A 19,293-nucleotide genomic window follows, 5' to 3' on the forward strand; every position below is an offset into this window, starting at 1 on the left:
TTATTATTATCATTACTGCCATTTAAAATGTAGTCTGCTTAAGCATGCATTATTATATTACTGTATTGACTTACATTATATTGATTTAATCGTAACTACTTGATTATACTATTGATTCCTGATTGTATTTAATATTCTAGCTTCATATATTTTGTATTACCATGGAAGAAAGAGATGAGAAGGAACCACAACGACTTCGATCGGCCAAGTTTTAATCCGCTTATCTATTGACGCATGAAAAGAAAAGCTATCAACAGTACTTGCTTTCATGTATAATCCATTTACCGCGATCGATGCTTGGCGAAATCATTACTGGAAAAAATTTATAACAAACCCATCCACGAACAAACAAACGCTACCCAGAAGTAAGATTCTGGAATTTCACTGATGCTCTGAACATGTATAGTAGCTTTGTTTTGGGGTCTACAGTCAAACTGTTTTCTTGATCGTGTTGTGTAGAAATTGTCCTATAAAACATCGAAAAGGTAATCAAAATCGGCCGTTTTTTGCTGAGTTTCATCTTTAGCAAATAAGGTAAGATTTTGGTGACTTTTTCGATGAAAAATAGATGTAAAATGTTCTTAAATAATGCACAATGTTCCGGTTGAGTCCGGTACATAAAACCTGTTTAATTTAATAGTTTATATGTGTATAATCGTAACTAGCTAACTCGTTTCAGTGCCAAAGACTGCCAACTCTGAGAAAAAAGTCATCAAAGTTCGGAAAAATTGGGCAAAATGGAAGAAAAGATGTAGGCCATCAATGACCGATGATCACGTCACCAGAGAAAATCCTATAGGGTGCTTGCACGGAAGGTCATTAGTTCAAATCATCCTTCACACACGCTCCAGAAGACATGCAAATACATGGAATACAATACCAATCACCTATTTAACGCGGGGTATTGATCAAAGTAAATCCTCATGAATAACAATGTCAACTAAATGTCGGTAAAGGGAGTGGACAAAGTGAATGCGTTCGTTGTGGTTCCTTCTCATCTCTTTCTTCCATGGTATTACTTTGTTGACTTTTATGTATTACATGCATTTTGATGATTGATGAAAATAAAATATGAATGAATGAATGAATGTGTACGCAGCGGCAGTGCGCAAATATTCATTCCATTTCATACTATTTGAAGTAAAAGTTGGTGCAAGCTGGTTTAATTTCGCGCGAAGCGCGCAAAATTTTACATTATTCTATACCCAAATCAAGGGTTAATCAAATATTTGCGTGTTTAAGGAATAGTTTCCTTTTCTGATTTTACTTGACAGTCAAGTCAAGAAGCAATCAAAACTTCCTTGCATTGTTTGTGATTAAGGTCCAGAATCAGTTTTAATATCATAATCTGACCTCAAGGATTAGGAAAAACTTGGGTGGCAAAATGCACCTTGCTCAGAAAAAAGTTCAGGGCATACAGGGGTCAAATTTCAAAATTGATCAGATCATATTCATGATATTATAAACTACTCCGAAGTATTGCTCTGATCATAACGATTCAGGCAAAGTATCTGAGATGCACGGTCCAGTTATAAGCAAAAGGGTTATGCTTATGAGAATACATTTTAAATGGTTATTGATACAATAAATACAAACCTTAAAAACTCTCCGATTTTCATTATATGGATTTTGATACCAATTCAAATATAAAATAGTTTGCACTATCTAGAATGTCTCGCTACATAAGTAACTGGGTGAGAGGGCACGACCTTTCCCCTTTTTGATATAACTCGAGATCTATTCGTCGCAGATAGGCCTATCTATACTATCTCTGAAACATTAATACGCTGGCGAAGTTACGTAATAAATCGGTTTAACTACCATAGCAATAGGTGAAAACAATTTTGAATATATCGCGCTGCACTACAAGCAGGTTGAACTCATCACAATGTGGATGTCTGCAATCGTATATTGAAAACAATACCGGTCTTGACAGCATGACATGGTTCAATGCAGAGGTACCGCGTGAACGTACCAGTGCAGCACGGTATATTCAAAACTTGTTTTCACCTATTGCTATGGTTGTTAATCCGATTAACTTCGCTAGCTTATACCATAGTTGAACAACATTTCAGCAAAATACCCACTGAACCGTACTGACCTTCGCTGAACCGTACTGACCTTGATTTATTTGGCATTAATTTTGTTAATAGGGTTAACCCCTATGGAGCCTAAAAACAACCTTTAATCTTTTTGTTAACTCCAGATCCATACATCACTGGTGACTTAAGTATACTTTTTGGGGCGCTCGCAACGGCGGGGCACCTTATTGGCATGCCTTTGTGAAAAGCATCTAATTTCACTCTTGCTAGATTTACTTCTCAATTGTTTTGCTAAAAGTATGCCCAGCTTAGAAATAAAACCACAATTTGCTTGGATTTGATTTTATTATTGTTTTCTGATATGCACGGGATAAAATCTTGTGCGTATATTCTTTGTTTAAAATACAAAATTAATGGACTTATAAAAACACCAAATAAACCGCGACCTTTGTATGGCCTAAACCAGTTTACCGCCTCTTAGAACCCGATAGACGGTGACCATCACTATGGACCACAATAGCCTAATCTCAATGGCATAGTCCAATAATCTCAAATAAACAATCATAAGTGCAAAATTTGACCTAAGTTGCAGAGTATGAGTTTTTGTACCCAAAGTTTCAAAGTCATTCAATGAATGTACAAATGTATTGGGGTTAAAGAACCGTGTGCTGATAGCTGCGCATGCTGTGGATCCCAGTGCAAGTTGACCATAAGGCAAAAAAAAAAAGAAGATGTTTGCTTGCCCTCAACCGACCGGCCCTATAAATTTTGGAAATCAGAAAAAAAAAAAAAAAATCTATTTACTGTACAAAAGAATACCGACCCTATTTTTGTAAATTCCTGCAAAGTTTTTTTTTTTTTTTTTCTTTGCAAATTGTTGCATTCTGAAGATGTAAAAAAAAATATTTTAGACCTTGTGTTCAACATTTTAGTTGTTTAATGTTAGTTGATTCATTTTGACAGCAAAAATTGTCTGATTTTTGATATTTTGAGCCTTAATTAATACAAACAGTAGAGTTTGCTAGTAATAAAAAAAAATCACAAAAAAAAAAAAAAAGAAATCCCGACCGACCGACCCAATTTTGAAAATTCATTTGAGGGAAAGCAAACCATTTTTTTTATTGGCCTAAGATCAATAACAATGTAAACATGAGCAAGGCCATTATTTTTGTAGCATCAGCAGGAGTACTGATAATGATAATTGCACGCTAATTAAATCTGAATATACACTTAAATACCGCTTAGTTTGTAAACAGATAATACTCTGTGATTAGTTATGGAAGAAAGTTAATGGAGCTGCTCTCATTGAAATAATTAATATATTAAACATACAACGATGAAAATCCGTTCACAAATAAAGCTTTTAGGACATTATTTGACAATTCAATTCATTCAGAAAATGCAAGATTTTTGATTTAATGTGCTTGTAAAGTCCATTTGCTCCAAGAGTGAAGGTTTTGAATGAATGTGTTTACTAGTATAATGTGTTACCTCACTGATATCACTAACCACAAGTTCCAAAGGGTACTGAAGAAGTCATAACAATGATAAGAGGCTGTATACAATTTTAACTATTTTAGTCTAAAATGATATGCCATTTTACCAGTTGTTGACAGAAAACCTCTCTAGTGTACAGTAGTGTGGTTTGTTTTTTATCAATATTGGGAATTGTCAACTCCCAAAAACTTTCACAGTTAGAGCAAATGGACTTTACTAAATCATGTTATCTACCCAGCAATGTTTGCTTATCTTGATTATAAAATACTGTAGTGTACTAAACATACTAAATGGTACAAGACAGAAAAAGGCAAACAGACAGAAATTTAGTGTTTTAAATTAGAGAGTTGACAGGAAGTTGTAAGAGTTAAATTGTTATGGACATGATTGGTGTAAGCGCGAAAATGTTGAATGTCAGAACAAAGTCATCCGAGGTGAAGTAAGTATTGTCGATCACAATTCTGCGCCAAAATTGTTAAAGGTCATCTGAGGTGGACTAAGTATATATTTGGATTGTCAGAATGTTCAAAGTCGTGTCATAACGTAATCAGAATTAAGCATTAAAACCATCAAGGTCGTATCAATGTTAGCAGTTACTGATAATATATATTTGGATTGTCATGGCTGGTTATGATTATGGCTGGTAAACATTCTTATTTGATGCGAAACTCGGTGGATGTGATTTTCATTGATCCCTTTGTTTGTACAAGTATAAATTAAATGTAGACCTATTTAACACACATTATTCAGTTTAGCTTTCAACATAAAAAATCTTGAGAATTTCCTATAGTACGGTATGTCATTGGTGGTAACAACATTTCCCACCCGGTTAGCTGTGCATGTGCTACACACAAACGAAATACTAGCAATTTCATTCCAAGTACTTGTCAATATAAAATTGTGAAACATGAATTTGCATCCATGGCGTTGTCTTTTTAAAGACATTTCTTGTTACTTTTTAATGCTAAGAATCCTTTTAGATATCATCACATTGTAGAATCTCTATTTAGACTTTCAGTGTATCGAGGATGTTACAGAGGATGTATGATAAGGATAATGAACTGAGTGCAATGCATTAGTCAAGATACTCGCACGCGCCGTGGAGTTATTGCATTTTAACTCGAGAGCGGATAGGCTCGAAAGCTAAATGCAATAACTCCATGGCAAGTGAGATTATCTTGACGAATGCATTTGCACGAGTACATTATGCGTCATATACTTTGAGTGTATTAAAACAATAGGCAATATTAATTGCTGCATTCATTATATTAGTTTGAATATTATGGAAAATATCTTAAATTTTAAAAACACCGTCAGTCCACTGACCAGGTAACATTTAACTGGTCAAGAAAATCAATCACTGTATAAGTTAGCTATCAATGGTATCGATTTCGCCATACGTCATACTTTAGTAACTTTTTCACGCATGGTTTGTAACCAATTGACTTTATATTGTGATCATTTTTATCGTGGTTCCGAACACAGAGAGCATGAACCAGATGACTTAGAAACGATGGATGTTGACGTCCCACTAGTATGACGGTGAATAGAGATGAGAGAATACACTTATATATCAATATCAACTGGACTTTATAGTTCTATAATTTGAACTTTAAAATCTACTTATATTAAAACACACGACAGTGGAATTTTACAATTTGTACAGTATTATAAAGCATGATCATGATATTATGCGCTAGTGTGTGTTTCCCGGGCGTGATTATGTTATTTTAGATATAGGCCTACATGTATTTCATTTGTAAAATACTGAATATTTTGTAATGGTGTCATCTTGTATATGGTCCGCCTGTTTTTAGCCCTTTTTAATTAATAGAAGCTCGATTATTCTCATTTGATGTTTGATTTATTTGAGTTCATTATTCATAATTTATGGCAATGATAGTTGCAAAATAGAACACGAATGATTTACATCGTGCGCATGAAAAAATTACCATAACCTATAATTATTTTAACACCACATAATGTATATTCGTACTTTTTGATGCTATATATATCGAACAGACAAGTTATATAGTTATGTGAAAGTAGTATTTCTAGTATTTGAGCGTGCACGTATTATCTAAAATCTATTGTTTAGCGTGCGGGTTTTAGATAATGCATTGTTTAGCGTGCAGGTTTATATAAGTTGGGCTATGAAGGGTAGTTCGCAAAAATAATGCACGGGAAAAGAATACATAACGATGAATAGAAACGGGCACTGGAAGTATTTAAATGTGGCGAGGATGTTACGTCCCACGATTTATAACCGCCAGTTATTACTATCATGCAAAAGTAAAAATTCAAACACAATTGACGGTGTCCTTTTGAGAAAATCACACAATATTGCTTAAATTATCCTTATCATACTTACTATATTTAGTAATGTCATAACGTAAGATTCCAGACCTTCTTTGTGGTACATTCTCATTTTATTGTCAGCAACTACCAGAAGCTCCATGAAATATTCGACCCCTCTTGATTGTAGATTCTCTTCCATAGCAGACTGATATTGTTTCGTTCTAGTTAATCCGCTGTCAGGATCAAAGTCTATGAGATAAGACAAATCATTTTAAAATACCGTATATTCTGAAATATAAGCCGCATTATAGAAAACTCATAAAATATTGTTACATGCATTACATGCAAACATGCATGCGTGCATGTTTTATTATTATTATTATTATTATTATTATTATTATTATTATTATTATTATTATTATTATTATTAGTAGTAGTAGTAGTAGTAGTAGTAGTAGTAGTAGTAGTAGTAGTAGTAGTAGTAGTAGTAGTAGTAGTAGTGGTAGTAGTAGTGGTAGTGGTAGTGGTAGTGGTAGTGGTAGTGGTAGTGGTAGTAGTAGTAGTAGTAGTAGTAGTAGTAGTAGTAGTAGGTAGTGGTAGTGGTGGTGGTGGTGGTGGTGGTGGTGGTGATGGTGGTGGTGGTGGTAGTGGTAGTGGTAGTGGTAGTGGTAGTGGTAGTAGTAGTAGTAGTAGTAGTAGTAGTAGTAGTAGTAGTAGTAGTAGTAGTAGTAGTAGTAGTAGTAGTAGTAGTAGTAGAATCCAGGTTTCTCGCTCGAGAAGTTTTTTGATCGTAAACATCCTACCTTCTATATCATCCGTAGAACAAAACTGGGAGTTAGAGTTAATTGAATCAGAAGCAGACGTCGTTCGTTTATGTATGATGTGCGGGTTGATACCATCAGCATCACGGCTGAATCGGTTTCTGTAGATTTCTGTGTGGTTTCTTGTCAGCGGAAGGATATATAGGTCATGGTCACCATAGCTTATTATTCCTGTCTGATAAAATGATATAAACGAAATATTAAGAAAATTATCAATACTACCAAAATGTTTCAGCCCCCCCTCCCGCGCAAAACATTATGAAAAAAGCGCGGTGATTTATAGTCACAACGCCTAGACGTTGATCCACAAGCCTCAGCACACTTTACATGTTGTCGCTGATCACTACGGCCACACATAATTCCACAAACCATTTAACAACAAAACAGGGACTTTCGTACGGGTTACAACAAGACAATTAGCAGTAAGTTCCCTGTCCAGGGGAATTTCAAGCTAACTCAATTTGTTTCCACGAGAACGTAATTTAGCACTGCCAGGGTTCGAACCAGCAACCTCTCACATCATAGTCGAACGCCTAATCGATTGAAATATCTTAACACACCAGAATTCTTCTGTTCTATGAAATGTTTTTGCTACGTACAAATCATATCTAAAACATTGCCGAGTGACACCAATGCCAAACATTGTTTAACCAGAAACAGATATTCTTGGTTAATTTTGCTTTGTATTTCATAACAAAAACTAGTGGCAAAATCAGTAAATTTTGAGTATGTAGACGTTTTTGGGACGGCTGCATACATGCAACATACTGCAGTTACTGTCCGTTTTCCTATACACAATACACAGTGCTCTCACCATTGACGCGTGACCTCTACAAATGATGTATGTTGGAAGAATGGGCACTTGCCTAGTTAACATCACTGTGTGAAAAATAACCAGCCAATATTTAACTTATTCTCCAAACTTCTAGCAAATATATTTCTCTAACATGACCTAAAATTACAGCTAGGTTAGATGTTCAGAAATAGTCGCACTTTTGTCAAATATGAGTGAGGGCAAGGCATAGCTAGCCAACTCCCCGTGTTAATTGAATGGAGATTTGACCGAAAATATTGGTATCGGACCGCTCACTTCTGAAGGATGCCACAAAAAAACGGTACAAGCTACATTTAAACTATTCTCTGGCAATCATCATGATGAGTTTCTTATATAGTATGCCGAAATTGGGTACTGTAGGTGATTGACAAAGGGTCGCACTTTTGTGTTTTAAGAAGGATATGTAAACGACAGATAACACCAAAAATATGAAGAAATTATTTCCAAACCGTGTTAAGTCAACAATCATTATGTTGCTCATTTTCAAGAATGCTGGTTAACAAAAAGCAGGCCATTGTCTCATTTCGTGATCAAAGGTCCACTACCATTGTTTCCTTGCGTTTCCTTTATAATCGGTTACCCAACTGAAGCTGTATTATAGCAGCTCATTGCTATATCGCACATATAAAACAGACACATGTGCACAGCCAGAGAAGATCCGATTTAATCAGTTGAGCTGTTTCAATGAGTGTTAACTTGGTTTAATTGCTTTTAATGGGGTTTAAGTCCTGCAAAGGTCGAGGTGAATTCTACTGTAGACATGACTGCATCATGATTCTAACTAAGAACTATCTATCTCACGCACATTGTATATTAGTGTCCCTGTGTACAAAAATCAAGAAATGAGATAATTTTTATTGAAAAAATTAGCGTGACACATCAATGATAGCATGGGTATAAGACAAAGATAAGTGTTTTAATGTTTAAATATTTGAATGTTTCTGTGAATAATTAAAAAAAATGAATGGCTTGCACGCTTTGAAATTAGTTTATTTTTAGTTTTAATCATTTTGACTACATCTCGGATATCATAACCCGATGACTTTCCAAGCTTGGCTTGTGAAGTAAATTCATAAACATAAGGAAAATCCAACAAAAACTCTGAAAACGGCATTAATGAAAGCATAGTTTAAAAAAAGACTGCTTTTTAAAAAACTTTGTCCCATTTTGAAAAGGTATGAACATTTATCATAGCAACGTCAAATAATTGTAATTCCAAATCTAGAGGTGTCGTGTAGGTTTCACGTGACTTCCAATTTTCAGAGTATTGCACTCTTAAAAATACTTAGTATAGTCAAAATAATTAGATGAGATTCTGGTCATTTTGAAGAGATTTTCTAATCATTTCAACACGGATCTAGTCATTTATGCCTGGTCAACGCGTATCTAGTCATTTATGCCTGGTCATAATTTCTAGTCAAGAAATTATAGTCAATTCCAAGTCGAGGATGCAGAATTTGGTGTGAGTTTTCACAACAATTTCGGTAACAAATTGGGTAACAATTTGGTAACAAATGATTATTGTGATGAGTGCTAGTGTTTGCAGTTGAAATAATAGGAAACAAAACCACGGATGAAGAACGCAAGGCAAACGCTATTTAACACCATAGATTTTATATTTTCAAGCAAATACATTAGAATTTTCTGCCATCCCCTTTTAAGACCATAATTTTATGGATAATTTCTGCAGTACGCGTCACCATGCTATCAAATACACTTGATGGCTATTCGATACCCCGGTGATGAGTCGTAGCAAGGGGATGACACTAAATTCACGGTTGTCCTTTTGACTAGAGTCAAATAGATTCAAATAAATTGAATATATTCTAATCAACTGTAACTAGTAAACTATTCATTTTCTGACAAGTGACCTCTTCATTTTTGAATAGAATTTGGGATCATTTATTTGAATAGAATTTTCTATTCATTTTGAATAGGTTCTCTTAAGTGCCCGGCGTACATGTTTACCTATTCAAATTTGAATAGATTCTATTCATTTTTGAATAGGTATTTTTTATAGTGTGGGAAAAAGGTTTGTGAACGATATACTAATTTGGTTATTTGTCAACAAAAATATAACTCGTTTATTTTGTTAAACAATTTTAGATGTACTGTTTTGATTAATAGCAGAAAGTGGATAAGAATTCGGCCATGACAGCGAAGTTATTGTCAGCAAATCCAGAATTTTAGGTTCAAATAAAAAAAATTTATAAGCATTTATTTGCTAGTGTGTTTAAAATGGGAGTACACACCAAAGGCTTTTGCGAGACTTTTTGAAACTTTACACTGCTTTTTTCCATTTATAAGGTTTCTTAGTCAGTGTTCGTGGATAATACATATCAGCTCTGGTACATCATTATACTAATAACTAATAACTTTGAATAGAATATCTAGACTCGATTTAGGCCTATTATCTAACAACTGGATTTTATATACGGGTGCGCCGGCGGATATCACATTACTGGTGCAGCCGCTCTTTTGTGAAAACTACGGTACTGGTTGCAGCCAGTCACTGTGTGAGAATGGTCAAGCTGTCGTCAGATGTGGCTCTGATGTCATCAGAATTTAGGAAAGAATTGAAAAAGCAAGTCGTATATACAATAATTGACAGTAAGGAGTGACATGTCAATATTTGTGATGCAATCAGTCGGAACTCGGAAATATTAAATTTTCAGTTTCTTATAGGAGAGTAAAATACATTAATTAAGCTGCATTTTGCAGAAAACCCCATTGAAATTGAACAACTAGTTCCAAAGATATGAGCAATTCAAGACTTTGCAAAACAACAGGAAACAAAAGGAAATACAGTAAGCCAAATAAGGTACCAGTTACGTACACCCCCTGTATTTCCTAAACAAAGACAGATATGTCATAATTAGGACCAGCAGCCAATAGCTGCATCTTTTAAAGACACGACGATCCAAATACCCAAGAAAGATGCAAATTTAAAAGTTGCAGATGGCCACATTACATGCCCTATTGATTTGTAAACAAAGCGTTCGCGAACAAGAGAACTAGCGCCGTGCTTTCATTGGTTAGCACAAAACACTACCGTCGTGCTTTCATTGATATAGCGAACACAAAACTCTTTATTTCGTATCTTTATTAGGTTTAAGATCATCGTTTCTTTAATTCTCAACCAATTTCAACAAATAATGTCTTAAATCAGAGCTAAAGAGTACAGGCATCGGCTGCTTGTTTAGATTTTTACACATTTGTCTTTATTTAGGATATACAGGGGTGAACACAACTGCTACCTTAATTCTTTTGCTTACTGTATTTAAATCATGATGGTACACTGTTACTGCACTTGTGAAAATCCAAAACCAAGGAATAGTAAACAAAGTTAAACAAAAATATATAGATTTTCATGTTCAGAAAGACCATTAGATATAACAGTATAAATTGGATGCTGAGATCAGTTTTTAAAGATAACGTGCATGTTTATAACTGGCCATCTTCGTGGTTGGTTATACATTAATGTTGTAGTTATAAGCTGCTGGCTTAATAATATAAAACTTAATAAAACATAATAATATAATACAAACATATTTTTTTATTTATGTCTGTTAGAGGGATACACTCATATTTTTTTATTTATGTCTTTTACGATTTTTTACCGTTTTCGGTAGATCAAATCTTATTTTGGTTATGATAGGTCACCTACAAAAATCTGGAATATACATTTAAACGGAAGTTTAGGTCAAGAAGCTACCTTTCAAGAAGCTACCTTTACAAAACCAAAGTTATAAGAGTAAATGTAGTACTTATAGTACCTAATATTATTTCGATTGTTACAGTCACGACTGAAAACTACGTGACAAACTACGTAATTACAGTAATATTAAACCCTTCCAGTATAATATTTATCGTTGAGAAGCTTTTGCCCACCTATGTGTGCAAAATCTCTTAGGTGAGATCCATAGGAACGAAGAAATCGACGTTTTTGTAACACGCAATTCACTTTCAGTGGCTGAAAATATGCCTAATCTACCATACGTACAATGCCAAACAGTTAAGGTTGGTCTGAACCCTGGAATTAGATTCTACTAGTGGGATGTTGTGTTTTGTTTTTTGTTTTTTTTAATGTGCCGCCACGCGATGGGACTTAAGGTTGGTCTGAACCCTGGAATTACGGAAACTTCTAAATTGTTGGTCTGAAGTATATAAAAGTATACATATTTAGAATGGCATAAGTTCATCTGTGAGGTCAAATTTGGGCCAAAATGCCATTTTTGGCCCAAAATCTCAAAATAACGGTTTTTGGCCCACTTCTTTTTCGTGCATCGTAACAGAAAAATTCTTTGGCCAAAATTTTTTTTAAATTAATTTTTTAAACCTAGATCAAAATATCTAGGACCCGTTTTTTTATTGTTTTGAATTTTGAATATTTTAAAAAATATTTGAAATTTGGGCCAAAATCCGGCTTTTTTTATGCTTTTTTTGAAAAATCAGCATTTTTTGACCATTTTTAGTGCAAATTTCTCAAAGTTGGTCGAAATTCAAAAAAATGAAAAAAACGGGTCCTATATAATATTTTGATCTAGTTTTTAAAAATTAATAAAAAAAAAAATTTGGCCCAAGAATTTTTTTGTTACGATGCACGAAAAAGAAGTGGGCCAAAAACCGTTATTTTTGGGAATTTGGGCCAAAATGGCACTTTGGCCCAAATTTGACCTCACAGATGAACTTATCAAGTCTTGACTTTGCCATTCTAAATATATATATAATACTTTTATATACTTCAGACCAACAATTTAGAAGTTATGAGGCCCGAAAGTTTCCATAATTCCATGGTTCAGACCAACCTTAATTCCCACCGCGTGGCGGCACATTTAAAAAAACCAGAAAAAAAACCCAAAACACAACATTCCACTAGTAGAATCTAACTGCTGATATAGGCCCTACACATAACGTTCTACAAGTATTTTTTTGGAATGTCCGAGACAGTGAAAACAAACTAGCCTCATTTCAAACAAAATAAGAAATAATGATTTAAAAAATAATAACGTATTCGGGCCTGAAACTGATGCATAGAGGTAATTGTGTATTCAAAAATGCTAACAATTTTACTCAAAATATTGAAGCGTTTCTAGCCCACAAGGGATGCCACGTGTTATACATGCTACGGGCCTGCATAGTTATGAATTTAGATTTAGTTTTACGAAAAGCTGCCTTACCATTCCCGAACACTTGTTTACAGCGACAACGCTGTTGTTGTGAGACATCAATTTCCCTAAATAATAGCATCCTTGCTGTACTGGTTCAGATGATACCCTGCCTGCCTTTCCCCAACGTTCAACATGTAAATCAGGACGCATGAGATGACGATTCTCGTACACACGGGCACGGAAATCCTCTCCAAAGGCGGTAAACTCAAAGCCAGTGTGAAGAGGGCTGTCACCAGTCGGCTGATTGTCCCAAATGTTGACTAATTCAAGGTCAGATACTGAAATATATTTAAATATTACAATATAAGAAGTCATACGAAATATTTGAAACATTTCTAATCTTCTGAAGTTTATGTTTTAAATATGGAAAAGAAAGTGAGAGACAGGTTTAGATAAATGTACAAAGATAGTAGCTCGAATTGTTTTTGCTTTATCTTTCCATGTATTCAATAAGCTTACAATCTTCCGAGTCTAAAGGAACTGTTCCATAATTTGTACGTAACTCATCCGCATTCATCAAGCCATCGTGCTACAAAAATATAGATAGAATTTCTGTTATTTTAATGAAAAAGTATAATGCATATTTATAAAGATACAAGTACATCATAAGATTTGATAATAGTAGATGCATTCTTACCACCGGGTGAAAACAAAGTGACACCGTCAAAAGCGACACAAAAGTTAAAAGTTTGAGCTCATTTGACGCCATCATGTACTGCACAGAATTCTACAGTAATAATGAACTCCAATGGTGTTGTCGAGTTTAAATACTGTTACGGACACACGTAATTTGATTTTCAGGGGACAGGCACAGGAGTTTGCACCCAGCATGCACCTCTTCGGATACCGGATAATCACTGCCCTGTAAATATATTTATTCCCAGGATTTATTACTTGTATGCGTGTCACGTGATAACTACTAGGGAAGAGGAATTATGCACTCGGAGAAATAATAGAATCTATGGAAAGTCACGTGGTAGGCTAGCGGTTACCAACAGTTTTAAAAATAAACAAACTCGACTGATAAAGAAGACTTATACAAGTTACAATCTACGAGACTATATTTACACATATCATCTTTACTTATTTTGTTCCATGATATATTTGCCTACGTCCAAAATATTCTCAAACTGTGCTGAATCGTAGTTTAGTGTCCTAAATGTAATATTAATTATCTTGGCAAGTTGACACAATCTGGGGGAGCTTTTAAGCGTCCATCTAATTACAAATCAGTTCTTCGCCAAGTCTTAACGCAAACTGACAATTCTGTTGTTTTCGCATGCCTAAAAGTATCAGTTTATTAAAGACATGGTGTACTGTCTTACGATATTTACTAATAATGTGTATGCTTTATAGAACCACCGCCTTAAAACGTCATTAGAATTTTGATTGCGGGATCTCAGAAGAGAGAAAAGGGATTTGTGTATCAGGGCCCTCACGATGGAGTTACGAATTGTGCCTCAAACAGAATTTATATCCTATGCCTATAGTATTTCAAACCACGGAAAATCCGTCTGTAAAACCTTCGAAATAATTATAGTTTCTGAGTATAACTCTTCAAACCACTCAACTGGCATTGCACCTTATTCTAACCGTTTACCCGCATATTTAAAACAAAATAAAGAGTTTGCTTCCACGCTATCACCTAATACAACTTGAAAAGGGCAATGCAATAGAGAAAATAAGATAATATCCGTTTTACCCTCATATTTTAAACAAAATAATGAGTTTGGCTCCATGCTAATACCTAATATGTAAATTTTAAATTTTAAACTGAAACTTTTGACTACTGGTTCAAAGCAAATAAATTATTGGTAAAATCTAGTAAAACAACTTATATGATATTAGTTACTCAAATGGTACCTCCAGGTACATTGGTAAAAGTAAAATAATGCACAATGTTCGAAGTAATTCAAGAAGTGAACAGTCCGATAAAGTAAATATCGTCAGCCTGCTACAGCTCAACTTACCGTACTTTTCCTAACCAGACAGTCCATGCCAAAATTGTTACTACACCTTTACATTTCATCGAATCTCTTTTTGATGTCTGTCATTTTGAACATCACACTTGAAAGATGTATGCTATGTAGAAACTTTATTTTGCAATTTCATAATTTGCATATTATTAGCATATTTGCAAGAAAAAACATGAAAATCAATAAATACCTATATTTTTCACAATTTCAATATTTTATTAGAAATTAAGCATGTAGGCCGTTTGTTATGACTTGATGAATGAAGCTGTTAAAACAGATTTTGATATTTTTGCTTATTTTTCCTTTTTTGCCCCAAAATGTGTAAAAATCAACATTTTTGGATGACCTATATTTTCTTTGAATATTTATCAAATTTCTTAATTTAGGTATAATACAGTGCAGAAAAAGATGTCAAAAAAATCTGTTAAAACAGATTTCCAATAAATTGTTCTATTTTCCATTTTGGGTTAAATAGTCAATTTTCATGCGCGGGATATTTGAAACATAAAATGAAAACATGTCCATTGCACATTTTCGAGATGTACTATAATATCAAGGTTACGGATATATTATAATCCCTTCTTATCTTCACTGATCCATCAGATACCTATTGTTCTGAATGATCAATGAAAAGGTTCAGAACTGGGCTATTAATGGTCTGTCAAGTATCTATAGTTATTTTCATGACTGTGTCAACTCAAAAATCATGCAAGGTCGAATGTAGGAAAAGTATGATCAGTTGAGCTGTACGCTAATTGCCTAAGTCATGTTTTGTAATTTTGAGAACAAAGTAAAAACAAATGGTTCAAGTATGCATTTAATATAAACACATCAAAAGAAATAAGTCCTCCTCTGAAAATTTCGTCATAACATCGTAAAGTAAAACTTTGTACCAATAAAATTTACTTAGAAATAATCATATGATTGTTTACTAAGTGTTGTGTGAAAATGAAAGATGTCCATGACTTCATGGCTGCATGAACCCAAATTGAAGACAAAAACTGCCCTTTCCAAAAGTCACAAAGTAGGCCTATGCTTGTTAACTGCAAGGCGTATTGGGACAAGGAATGGAACTGGCCATCTTACAACTCACTGTGCTGCACCAAGGGGGTTTGCACGGCTGAATGATCAAGAATCAATACACATTAAGGGCTGGGGTATGAACGTTTGGACAGTATTTAGTGTGGGACATTAGAGCACATCAGACATATCGAATTGCATTCTGAATACGAAGAATGTCATTCTGATATCAAATAATTTTGATTTTTTGAAATTCGCAATTTAATACACATTTTATGGCAAATCATTAAAAGTTGATATTTTTGATATTTAACAGTACTTGAAGTAAACTTTATAAATCTGATGATTTATACTTATAGTGTATGTAGGTGGGATGAAAAGCCGACGATCAATTTAAAATTTTGACCTTTCACCAACAAAAATTAGGTCTTTTTGGGAAAAAAAATCCATATCTTCATTATGAAAGGTCAAAATTTTCAATTGACCGTCGGCTTTTCCTCCCTGCTACATACACTTTAAGAATATGTCATTAGATTTATATAATTTACTTCGAGTACTGTTATATATCAAAAATTTGAAAAAATATCAAATTTTTATAATTTGTCATAAAATTTGTATTATATATTGTGATTTTCAAAAATGAAAATTATTTGATATCAGAAAGACATGCTTCGTATTCAGAATGCAATTCGATAGGTCTGAGGTGCTCTCAGGTTTTCCATTAGTAACAAGCCATGAATCAACTTTTGTGACAAGCATAGGCCTACTTTGTGACTTTTGAAAAGGGCAGTTTTTGCTTTCGATTTAGGCTCATTCAGCCCTGAAGTCATGGAAATCTCTCAATTTCACACAGCACTTAGTAAACAGTTATATAATTATTTCAAAGTTAGTTTTATTGGTATAAAACGAAACCTTACAAGGGGGGACTTATTTCTTTTGATGTGTTTATTTATTCACCAATCTTTGCACAAGAACGAATGATAATGATACAAATGAAAGGGGATAACCCGAAATAATTAGGGTGATTACGTAACTGATGCATGCTTGAACCACATGTTGTTCTTTGTTCTCAAAATTACAAAACATGACTTAGGCAATTAGCGTAGCAGGCTGATGATATAGTACTTCACATTGTAAATTTGATAAAGGTCAATACAACCAAATTTTTGAAGTCGTTATTGACGAAAACTTAACATGTAAAAACCATGACAAAAACAAGAAATACTGAATAAATGAATTTAAGCACGTCGTACCTGGTCAGACATTGTATGCTTTGTATTGTACACTTAAGGGTAGCAAATATTTTATACTGTTGCGATTTGGTAGTTCACAGCATCTTGCGAATGGTAGTGAACAGTGGCAAAAAATAGCGAGTGTGTAGAAAAAATCAAATATCACAGATATACTTTAGTAGGTCCTGTGGTTCTTGAGTTATGTTGTAAAGAGGGCTAAAACAATAACACTTTTGTAAAACGTACATAACTCATTAACAACAATAAATCAAGCAAGTTTTATTATTAGTAAGGAAACACTGATAGCTAGAATGGAGTCAAGTGACTCTCAAAGTGGAGTAAACTATTACCGACTATCGAAAGGACTCGACCCCGGAGTCGACTGATGGTCACAAGAGAGTCAGTTGAGTCTACCCGTGGAGTCAATTGACTCTACATGTGAATTTGTACACGACGCGATAGTATTTGGCACCGACTCTCACAAAAGGAGTCCGACCTGACTTTCAGTACACAATCAACTGACTCTACCCATGAAGTCAATTAACTCTACATTCAGAGTCTTCGACGCGGCATTATACGACCCATAATGCGGATGCCACAGTGCATTGCTATCTAGGGTGATCTTGATAATATTATTTATTAGTGTCGAATTAATCAAATGTCTTTGAATCCTGATAAATGCAAGATAATCATAATAATAATAATAATGTCTGATTAGGAGAGTTGGTGCTACACATCGTAATCACTCTTATAATATTCCTAAATCGCCATTGGGTGTAGTGCAAAGTCATAAAAAATGGGTATTATCATCTCTTCAAACCTGAAATTGGGGACCACATTAAGCGTATTACTTCCAGGGCTTCAAGGCACCTCGGTTTCAGCAGAGGTCTTGTCCGCTACAATGACGCTGATATCCTTTGCAATACGTTATCCCGATATCAGCTGGCTGGTTGGTCTAATCAGATGATAATTCCCCAAAAGTAAGTGGAACAAGACCTGTTTCTTGAAGAAAATGTATGAAAACCAGAAAACAGCACCGTTTTGGATATTATCATCTGTACAAGGACGGACTCTCACATATCTCTTTTGCTGGGTGCAAATTATTGGGCTGTGACATGTGGTTCAGGAAGCTGTTCCAAATCCGTATATTTTGTTTTTGTGGCAGTTGGGTAACTACCTGGTTAACACTGACATGGGTTTAGAGTACAATATTGAAGTAATCCTGCCTACTGCATTTACTGTCCGTTTTCCTATACACAATACACAGTGCTCTCACCATTGACGCGTGACCTCTACAAACAGTGTATGTTATAGGTATATGGGCATTGCCTAGTTAACATCACTGTGTGAAAAATAACCGGCCATTATTTTAACTATTCTCCAAACTTCAAGCAAATATATTTCTCTAACATGACCTAAAATTACAGCTAGGTTAGATGTTCAGAAGGGGTCGCACTTTCGTAGAATATGAGTGAGGGCAAAGCATAGCTAGCTCATAGCTAGCCAACTCCCCGTGTTAATTGAATGGAGATTTGACCGACAATATTGAGCTATATTGGTAACGGACCGCTCCGTTCTGAAGGATGCCACAAAAAACGGTACAAGCTACATTTAAACTATTCTAAATAGGTTCTAGAAAATATAGTTTTGTAACATGTCCTAAATTTTTAGCTAATTTAGATGTTTGGAGAGGGTCGCACTTTTGTGTTTTAGGAAGGATATGTAAACGACAGATAACACCAAAAATATGAAGAAATTATTTCCAAACCGTATTAAGTCAACAATCATTATGTTGCTCATTTTGAAGAATGCTGGTTAACAAAAAGCAGGTCATTGTCTCATTTCGTGAACAAAGGTACACATACCATTGTTTCCTTTCGTTTCCTTGATAATCGGTTACCCAACTGAAGCTATAATACCAGCTTTATTGCGATGTCGCACATGTAAAACAGACACTTGTACACAACCAGAGAAGATCTGATTTAATCAGTTGAGCTGCTTCAATGAGTGTTATCTTGGTTTAATAGCTTTTAATGGGGTTTAAGTCCTGCAAAGGTCGAGATGAATTCTACTGTAGACATGACTGCATCATGTGTGTCAGCATCACCCAAAACATTTTGTTTCAATTCCCACGCTCGTAGTTCCTAATCTTAATTACATCCCGGGATTACATCATCCAAATGAAACTCTTTATTCTCGTGTGAGAAGTTACTAATAAACTTTCATCCCACACAAGGAAAGGGGCATGCAATATAAAAGGATTTTGATATACCTGGAAGTGTTTGATATTAATTTTGTAAACTACGTTATATCCATAGATGTAAACATGGCAAGACTCAGGAGATTCAAAGTGAAACGTGTATCTTCCTTAGCGTTGTAAAGATATAGGCCTGTGTCATGT

The 19,293-nt window shown here is 34.6% G+C and overlaps 1 protein-coding gene across 1 annotated transcript in view; it reads right to left on the reverse strand.

Moving 5' to 3' along the window:
* Window positions 1–13,181, reverse strand: part of LOC140170868 (A disintegrin and metalloproteinase with thrombospondin motifs 6-like) — a 43,927-nt gene extending 30,746 nt beyond the window's left edge. The window contains exons 1-4 of the mRNA XM_072194076.1: window positions 13,124–13,181; window positions 12,674–12,942; window positions 6,641–6,833; window positions 5,911–6,086 (exon numbers count right to left, since the gene is read on the reverse strand). Coding sequence (XP_072050177.1) covers window positions 5,911–6,086; window positions 6,641–6,833; window positions 12,674–12,942; window positions 13,124–13,181 — 696 coding nt within the window. The remainder of the gene's footprint in view (window positions 1–5,910; window positions 6,087–6,640; window positions 6,834–12,673; window positions 12,943–13,123) is intronic.
* Window positions 13,182–19,293: the final 6,112 nt, after the last annotated feature.

The sequence above is a fragment of the Amphiura filiformis genome, chromosome 15 (assembly GCF_039555335.1).
Source record: "Amphiura filiformis chromosome 15, Afil_fr2py, whole genome shotgun sequence".
In the NCBI taxonomy this organism is placed as follows: Eukaryota; Metazoa; Echinodermata; class Ophiuroidea; order Amphilepidida; family Amphiuridae; genus Amphiura; species Amphiura filiformis.